The following is a 10,001-nucleotide window of genomic DNA, read 5'->3' as shown; positions in this document are numbered from 1 at the left end:
CCTCACAATATGACTTCAAACCTGAACTGGTCCATAAAAAGTGGGATTTTGAAGATTTCTCAAAAATTTCAAAATTTGCTTCTAAACTTCTAAGCCTTGTAACATCCCCAAAAAATAAAATATCATTCCCAAAATGCTACAAACATGAAGTAGACATATGGGGAATGTAAAGTTTTGGGGGTATTACTATGTATTACAGAAGTAGAGAAACTGAAACTTTGAAATTTGCTAATTTTTCAAAATGTTTGGTAAAAAATTTATTTTTTTATGCAAAAAAAATTAACTTTTTTGACCCAATTTTAGCAGTGTCATGAAGTACAATATGTGACGAAAAAACAATCTCAGAACTGCCTGGGTAAGTCAAAGCATTTTAAAGTTATGAGCACTTAAAGTGACACTGGTCAGATTTGCAAAAAATGGCCTGGTCCTTAAGGTGAAAATGAGCCTGGTCCTTAAGGGGTTAAGTTTTTATAATAGCAATTTGCATATACTCCAGAATGTTATGAAGAGTGATCAGATGAATTGCATAGTCCTTCTTTGCCATGAAAATTAACTTAATCCCAAAAAAAACCTTTCCACTGCATTTCATTGCTGTCATTAAAGGACATGCTGAGATCATTTCAGTAATCGTCTTGTTAAGTCAGGTGAGAATGTTGACGAGCACAAGGCTGGAGATCATTATGTCAGGCTGATTGGGTTAAAATGGCAGACTTGACCTGTTAAAATAAGGGTGATGCTTGAAATCATTGTTCTTCCATTGTTAACCATGGTGACCTGCAAAGAAACGCGTGCAGCCATTATTGCGTTGCATAAAAATGGCTTCACAGGCAAGGATATTGTGGCTACTAAGATTGCACCTCAATCAACAATTTATAGGATCATCAAGAACTTCAAGGAAAGAGGTTCAATTCTTGTTAAGAAGGCTTCAGGGCGTCCAAGAAAGTCCAGCAAGCGCCAGGATCGTCTCCTAAAGAGGATTCAGCTGCGGGATCGGCGTGCCACCAGTGCAGAGCTTGCTCAGGAATGGCAGCATGCAGGTGTGAGCGCATCTGCACGCACAGTGAGGCGAAGACTTTTGGAAGATGGCCTGGTGTCAAGAAGGACAACATCAGGGACAGATTGATCTTCTGCAGAAAATATGGTGAATGGACTGCTGAGGACTGGGGCAAAGTCATATTCTCCGATGAAGCCTCTTTCCGATTGTTTGGGGCATCAGAAAAAAGGCTTGTCCAGAGAAGAAAAGGTGAGCGCTACCATCAGTCCTATGTCATGCCAACAGTAAAGCATCCTGAGACCATTCATGTGTGGGGTTGCTTCTCATCCAAGGGAGTGGGCTCACTCACAGTTTTGGCCAAAAACACAGCCATGAATAAAGAATGGTACCAAAACACCCTCCAACAGCAACGTCTTCCAACAATCCAACAACAGTTTGGTGAAGACCAATGCATTTTCCAGCACGATGGAGCACCGTGCCATAAGGCAAAAAGTGATAACTAAGTGGCTCGTGGATCAAAACGTCGACATTGCCGCTGAGGAAGGGGCTTGATCTCCGAAACGCGTACGGTTCATGCCAGCACAGGACTCCACTATGGAATATTGAGGTGCCAATAGCATCATGCATCCCACTTCTCGGACCCCCTGTGAACGACATCTGATATAAAGATCAATATACGGTCCTGATTCTAGGACCCAGCACATCACCAGCCTTTCACAGAGTAGCGCATCACCAGCCTTTCACAAGAGCAGTGTGTATTACGTGAGACACAGCTAGGTCACGTGGGACATCGCGTTTGAGACCTGCTAACCGCTCGGGACGCCGGGTGAGTTTAAGCGGCTGCTGCTGGATGAGTCCACAGGAACAGAAGAGGGGTAAAGTACTCTGCCCTATGGGGCTTATTTGAAGAGTTTATACCAGTGATTCTTATTGCATGCAGACGCCTGAATGGGTGATCTAGTGCGGACAATCATAAGTGACTTAAAGGGGTTCTGCACTTTCAATTAACTGATGATCGATCCTCTGGATAGATCATCAGCTTCTGATCGGCGGGGGTCCGACACCGCCGATCAGCTGTTTGAGAAGGCAGCGGCGCTCCAGCAGCGCCACGGCCTTCTCACTGTTTACCGCCGGGCCGCCCGCCCACTGACGTCACGACTTGTATCAACTAGAGTGGGCGCGGCTAAGCTCCATTCAAGTGAACAGAGCTTAGCCGCGCCCACTCTAGTTGATACAAGTTGTGACGTCAGTGGTCGGGCGGCCCGGCGGTAAACAGTGAGAAGGCAGCTGCGCTGCTGGAGCGCCGCTGCCTTCTCAAACAGCTGATCGGCGGGGGTCCCGGGTGTCGGACCCCCGCCGATCAGAAGCTGATGATCTATCCAGAGGATAGATCATCAGTTAATTGAAAGTGCAGAACCTTAAGTGCAATCTGGCGATTATATTTAGTGTGGACATTTACGATTGACGCCGACCTGGCGATGATTTATGGTCACAGGGCTGACTGAGTATTACATGGACATATGTTTTATATTATATGTATGTAGATTTTATGAGTTTTATGCAAATAAATTAGGATTATTGATATCCTGCCTTGAATGTGGTCAGATATTTGAGTGCCCTCCAATTACTTTATTCATTTTGGGTCCATGGCCTGGAAACTCCCCAGATCTTAATCCCATTGAGAACTTGTGGTCAATCCTCAAGAGGCGGGTGGACAAACAAAAACCCACTAATTCTGACAAACTCCAAGAAGTGATCATGAAAGAATGGGTTGCTATCAGTTAGGAATTCGCCCAGAAAAAATACCTATTTTGGCCTCTTGTTCCCATAAAACTCAGCTCTCAGTGGAGTGAATGTCTCTTCAGCTCCTGTCTCTGGTGAATAATGATTCTAGCAGCAGGAGCTGGGGGAATTCCCAGACAGGCTGTGTGTGAGGCTGGCTGTGATTGGTGTAAACTCTTGCTGTGTGAGAAGCTGGCTGTGATTGGTCTAGACTTCTGCCCAGCAACAGCAGATGAACACTATACTTTTTGTGGTTTCTGCTGTGTCACTGTGCTTACCTTACAAAATGAATCTTAAAGGCATATTATCTTTTTCTGCTTCTGTGAACACAAAATATAACAGTTATATGACATCCAAAACATGATGTCACAGTAAATAACTCTGCTTTTGTCTTTAACACATAAACATAGGAACTGTATTAAGGTTATTGGCAGGATTAGCTGTATACACATACAGGTCCTTCTAAAAAAAATAGCATATTGTGATAAAGTTCATTATTTTCTGTAATGTACTGATAAACATTAGACTTTCATATATTGTAGATTCATTACACACCAACTGAAGTAGTTCAAGCCTTTTATTGTTTTAATATTGATGATTTTGGCATACAGCTCATGAAAACCCCAAATTCCTATCTCAGAAAATTAGCATATCATGAAAAGGTTCTCTAAACGAGCTATTAACCTAATCATCTGAATCAACTAATTAACTCTAAACACCTGCAAAAGATTCCTGAGGCTTTTAAAAACTCCCAGCCTGGTTCATTACTCAAAACCGCAATCATGGGTAAGACTGCCGACCTGACTGCTGTCCAGAAGGCTAACTATATAACAAAACAATAACAAATACAGGTGCACTCTGCAGTCTCACTAAACCCTCAAACTGATTTTAAAATTGAGAGATTAGTCAACATGTCCTACGGTGTAGAACATGTCTAAGCCCGGGCACCACGTCAAGGTTTCTCAAGTAGCCCGAGACCTAACACTCTCCTACCTGAGCCGTATGGGCGATACCAGGAGCCAGTGGGCAAATTACAGGAGCATGAGGCCGACTCACAAACAGCTCACCAGTTACCTCCAGCATGTAACCATGCTTGCAATGGGAGGAGGGAGGAGTCCGAGTCCCACTCAAGACTGACTGATATGGCCCAGGCCTCACAGGTGCACCTAAATGTGGCCTGTAGATGGAAAACAGGCACATTTAAATTGGAGTTTATACACAGGGTGGCATTAGCAGGAGGTGCTCAAACCCACATGCAGTCGTGCATATATACAGGGGAGCAAATCCTGCACTTGTGGCCCGTTGCTAATGGCGATCCCCAGCAAAATGCATACGGTGGAGGATGCCCGTGGCGAACCACAAGTACCACAATTCCTGGAGGTGTATAAACTCCAATTTAAATGTGCCTGTTTTCCATCTACAGGCCACATTTAGGTGCACCTGTGAGGCCTGGGCCATATCAGTCAGTCTTGAGTGGGACTCGCAGACTCCTCCCATTGCAAGCATGGTTACATGCTGGAGGTAACTGGTGAGCGGTTTGTGAGTCGGCCTCATGCTCCTGTAATTTGCCCACTGGCTCCTGGTATCGCCCATACGGCTCAGGTAGGAGAGTGTTAGGTCTCGGGCTACTTGAGAAACCTTGACGTGGTGCCCGGGCTTAGACATGTTCTACACCGTAGGACATGTTGACTAATCTCTAAATTTTAAAATCAGTTTGAGGGTTTAGTGAGACTGCAGAGTGCACCTGTATTTGTTATTGTTTTGTTATATAGTTATATTGATTATGACATACACACTTGTTACCTTGTGTGAGATGTCTATTGTGGTACTTGTGGTTCGCCGCGGGCATCCTCCACCGTATGCATTTTGCTGGGGATCGCCATTAGCAACGGGCCACAAGTGCAGGATTTGCTCCCCTGTATATATGCACGACTGCATGTGGGTTTGAGCACCTCCTGCTAATGCCACCCTGTCTTTTTAGTTTGCTGTCCAGAAGGCCATCATTGACACCCTCAAGCAAGAGGGTAAGACACAGAAAGAAATTTCTGAAGGAATAGGCTGTTCCCAGAGTGCTGTATCAAGGCCCCTCAGTGGGAAGTCTGTGGGAAGGAAAAAGTGTGGCAGAAAACGCTGCACAACGAGAAGAGGTGACCGGACCCTGAGGAAGATTGTGGAGAAGGACCGATTCCAGACCTTGGGGGACCTGCGGAAGCAGTGGACTGAGTCTGGAGTAGAAACATCCAGAGCCACCGTGTACAGGCGTGTGCAGGAAATGGGTTACAGGTGCCGCATTCCCCAGAAACAGCGGCAGAAGCGCCTGACCTGGGCTACAGAGAAGCAGCACTGGACTGTTGCATGTCATTCGGAAATCAAGGTGCCAGAGTCTGGAGGAAGACTGGGGAGAGGGAAATGCCAAAATGCCTGAAGTCCAGTGTCAAGTACCCACAGTCAGTGACGGTCTGGGGTGCCATGTCAGCTGCAGGTGTTGGTCCACTGTGTTTTATCAAGGGCAGGGCCAATGCAGCTAGCTATCAGGAGATTTTGGAGCACTTCATGCTTCCATCTGCTGAAAAGCTTTATGGAGATGAAGATGTCATTTTTCAGCACGACCTGGCACCTGCTCACAGTGCCAACACCACTGGTAAATGGTTTACTGACCATGGTATTACTGGGCTCAATTGGCCTGCCAACTCTCCTGACCTGAACCCCATAGAGAATCTGTGGGATATTGGGAAGAGAAAGTTGAGAGACACAAGACCCAACACTCTGGATGAGCTTAAGGCCGCTATCGAAGCCTCCTGGGCCTCCATAACACCTCAGCAGGGCCACAGGCTGATTGCCTCCATGCCACGCCGCATTGAAGCAGTCATTTCTGCAAAAGGATTCCCGACCAAGTATTGAGTGCAGAACTGAACAGAATTATTTGAAGGTTGACTTTTTTTTTGTATTAAAAACACTTTTCTTTTATTGGTCGGATGAAATATGCTAATTTTTTTAGATAGGAAATTTGGGTTTTCATGAGCTGTATGCCAAAATCATCAATATTAAAACAATAAAAGGCTTGAACTACTTCAGTTGTGTGTAATGAATCTAAAATATATGAAAGTCTAATGTTTATCAGTACATTACAGAAAATAATGAACTTTATCACAATATGCTAATTTTTTTAGAAGGACCTGTATAAGGCTATACTAGCAACCTAGGGCAGGTCTTAGCGGGCCAGCTACACTGTTGATGACACACTGTTATGGGGATCTGTGGATAACACTGTTATGGGGACATGTGGATGACACTGTTATGGGGGATCTGTGGATAACACTGTTATGGGGACATGTGGATGACACTGTTATGGGGGATCTGTGGATGACACTCTGTTATAGGGGATCTATGGATGACACTGTTATGGGGGATCTGTGGATGACACTGTTATGGGGATCTGTGGATGACACACTGTTATGGAGGAATCTGTGGATGACACATTGTTATGGGGGATCTGTGGGTGACACACTGTTATGGGGATATGTGAAGGACGATGTTATGGGGGATCTGTAAATGATGCACTGTTATGGGGGATCTGTGGATGACACTGTTATGGGGGATCTGTGGTTAACACACTGTGATGGGGATCTGTGGATGACACCGTTATGGGGGATCTGTGGATGACACATTGTTATGGGGATCTGTGGATGACACCGTTATGGGGGATCTGTGGATGGCACTGTTATGGAGAATCTGTGGATGGCACTGTTATGGAGGATCTGTGGATGACACTGTTATGGAGGATCTGTGGATGACACCGTTATGGGGGATCTGTGGATGGCACTTTTATGGAGAATCTGTGGATGGCACTTTTATGGAGAATCTGTGGATGGCACTGTTATGGGGGATCTGTGGATGGCACTGTTATGGAGGATCTGTGGATGATACTGTTATGGGGGATCTGTGGATGACACCGTTATGGGGGATCTGTGGATGATACCGTTATGGAGGATCTGTGGATGGCACTGTTATGGGGGATCTGTGGATGATACCGTTATGGGGGATCTGTGGATGATACCGTTATGGGGGATCTGTGGATGATACCGTTATGGAGGATCTGTGGATGATACCGTTATGGAGGATCTGTGGATGATACCGTTATGGAGGATCTGTGGATGATACCGTTATGGAGGATCTGTGGATGATACCGTTATGGAGGATCTGTGGATGGCACTGTTATGGGGGATCTGTGGATGGCACTGTTATGGGGGATCTGTGGATGATACCGTTATGGGGGATCTGTGGATGGCACTGTTATGGGGGATCTGTGGATGATACCGTTATGGGGGATCTGTGGATGATACCGTTATGGGGGATCTGTGGATGGCACTGTTATGGGGATCTGTGATTTTAGGATGCGCTGTTGTGGATTTTCCTATAGTTGATGCACTTTTATTGGAGTCATTATTATTGGGTTGCCCGCACTGTTATGGGGGTGTGCACATTATTATGGGGGTGTCTATGGCTGACATTATTATTATTAGGTCCTGGCTCTGTTATGGAGGTTCTTTCTCTATCTTTCCCCATCTGTGTGTGTGCAGTCAGACATTCACAGCTGTGTTCACATCTGGCGCACAGTGCGGCTTCCACAGCCCTGCGCCTTGTCCCCGGTCCCCTCTCCCAGGCAGGCACGTCACTCGCAGCCGTGTCACTCCGCACCAGGACACCTCACGGCGGCCGCTTCCACCAGGTCAAAGAGTTCAGCGCCCAGTCACCCCCTAATCCGCCCGGACTCCCCGGTCCTCTGCCCCGTCTGCCTACACCCGCTCCATCCACCTCAACGTACCCGACCAGCCCGTCCTCTGGTCACATGACCGACCTGAGCGCTGAGACCTGAGCCCGACGGCGGAGTGATACGAAGCTCAGCAGTAAGAAGGCTGCGTGTGAGTGCGCCCCGAGCCTCCTCCATATTAACAAGTCCCCCCCTGACGGATACCGACACCGGGCGGGAACCGCAGCCATGCCGGGCATGATGGACAAGGGAACCGAGTATCTAGGCAAGAATCGCTCCAATGGCACCAAGAGCCCGTCCAGCGCCTCCAATGGACACTACTCCGAGGAGAGCGGCGGCAGCGACGACGAGCACGGTGGTAGCCTCGATCAGTGTGGTGACTGACTCCCGTCCCCTGTCTCCCCGCCTGAGTGTGAGTGTGAGTGCGGCCTCGGCCCCGCTAGAGCCTCTCCTCTTCTCTCCACAGATGTGGGCATGAGGGTGGGAGCCGACTTCCAGGCCCGGATCCCCGACTACGAGCCCGGTACGTCTGCCATTTTGTCTCTGGGGCTGCGGCCGGGGAGGCGGTGGTAGCCTCGGTATATGGCAGGAGGCTGTGTGAGGGGAGGGGGTATTCTCACAGGGTGCGATATGGCAGTATTATAGGATGAGTGCAGTATATGCAGCAGGTAATAATCTTATATAGGAAATATACTGTGTAACGGAATATAGTGCATAAAACTGTTACATCTACAGGCAGTATGCTATAAATCATCAGTTATCCGGGGTGTGATATAGCAGTATTATAGGATGAGTGCAGTATATGCAGCAGGTAATAATGTTATATAGGAAATATACTGTGTAACGGAATATAGTGCATAAAACTGTTACATCTACAGGCAGTATGCTATAAATCATCAGTTATCCGGGGTGTGATATAGCAGTATTATAGGATGAGTGCTGTATAACAGGATGATATGCCGGTAATATTGTTATATATAAAATATTCTGCGTAACGCAATATATTGTATAGCATAAACGTGTCATGTACAGACAGTATGCTATAAATCATCAGTTATCCAGGGTGTGCTATGGCAGTATTATAGGATGAGTGCAGTATATGCAGCAGGTAATAATCTTATATAGGGAATATACTGCATAACAGAATATATTGTATAGCATAAAACTGTTACATCTACAGGCAGTATGCTATAAATCATCAGTTATCCACGGTGTGATATAGCAGTATTATAGGATATGTGCTGCATAAGGTGATATATGGTAAATATTGTGCACTGAATAACATAGGAGGATGTGTGCGGGTGGTATATAGCGGTATAGAAGTGGAGGGTGTAACAGAAAATATATAACATATACTGCATGAGATAACATATTACATGTATAGACAGTATATTATAAAGCATCAGTTATCCAGGGTGTGATATAGCAGTATTATAGGATGAGTGCGGATATGGCGGTATATGCAGGTAATAATCTTATATAGGAAATTTACTGAGTAACGGAATATATTGTATAAAACTGTTACATCTACAGACAGTATGCTATAAATCATCAGTTTTACAGGGTGTGATATAGCAGTATTATAGGATGAGTGCTGTGTAAGGTAATATATGGTATTCTGCACTGTAACGGTATGTGTGATATGTGCTGTATAACATGGGAGGGTGTGTGCGGGTGATATGGTGGTAGAGGGTGTAACTGAATATATATATATATATTGCATGTATAGACAGTATATTATAAGCATCAGTTATCCAGGGTGTGATATAGCAGTATTATAGGATGAGTGCTGTATAACAGGATGATATGGCGGGATATGCCGGTAATAATGTTATATATAAAATATCCTGCGTAACGCAATATATTGTATAGCATAAACGTGTCATGTACAGACAGTATGCTATAAATCATCAGTTATCCAGGGTGTGATATGGCAGTATTATAGGATATGTGCTGTATAATGTGATATATGGTAAATATTCTGCGCTGTATAACAGGAGGATGTGTGCGGGTGATATGGTGGTATATACAGGTAGAATAATGTTATAGCTATGAAATATACTGTGTAACAGAATATATATTAGCATAACATTATATTACATGTATAGACAGTATGCTATAAATCTTCAGTTATACATGGTATAATGTAACAGTATTTTAGCCTCTGCTCTGTATATGGTAAATATCATGCGCTGTATAACAGACTGTGTGATATGTGCAGTATAACATGGAGTATGTGTGATATGTGCTGTATGATGTGTGTAATTACATGGGATATATCATTATATGGACATTTGCACCGTATCCTTGGTATCTAATATACTGCATATTGTATCAGAACGTCACACAATTGCATAAATAGCTGTTCCATAGAGCAGTATTCCCCCCAACATGTGTCTCTCCACCGGTTGTGAGACTACAACTCCCATCATGCCTAATAGTTTTCTTTCCTAA

The 10,001-nt window shown here is 45.1% G+C and overlaps 1 protein-coding gene across 5 annotated transcripts in view; it reads left to right on the top strand.

The window, feature by feature from the left end:
• The first annotated feature begins 7,515 nt into the window (after positions 1-7,515).
• The window catches only part of RCOR3 (REST corepressor 3), a 38,286-nt gene continuing 35,800 nt past the window's right edge, over positions 7,516-10,001 (top strand). Inside the window, exons 1-2 of one of the 5 annotated variants that reach the window (XM_044273709.1) lie at positions 7,516-7,905; positions 8,014-8,070. In XM_044273709.1, the coding sequence (XP_044129644.1) occupies positions 7,776-7,905; positions 8,014-8,070 (187 nt within the window). In that variant the 5' untranslated portion in view covers positions 7,516-7,775. Of the gene's footprint in view, positions 8,071-10,001 lie in introns of all 5 variants that reach the window. The other 4 variants (XM_044273711.1, XM_044273710.1, XM_044273713.1 and 1 more) reach the window with 4 other exon arrangements.

This window comes from Bufo gargarizans, unplaced genomic scaffold, assembly GCF_014858855.1.
Source record: "Bufo gargarizans isolate SCDJY-AF-19 unplaced genomic scaffold, ASM1485885v1 original_scaffold_1076_pilon, whole genome shotgun sequence".
Lineage (NCBI taxonomy): Eukaryota > Metazoa > Chordata > Amphibia > Anura > Bufonidae > Bufo > Bufo gargarizans.
The sequence above is the reverse complement of the archived record's forward strand: the minus strand, read 5'-3'. Positions and strand labels throughout refer to the sequence as shown.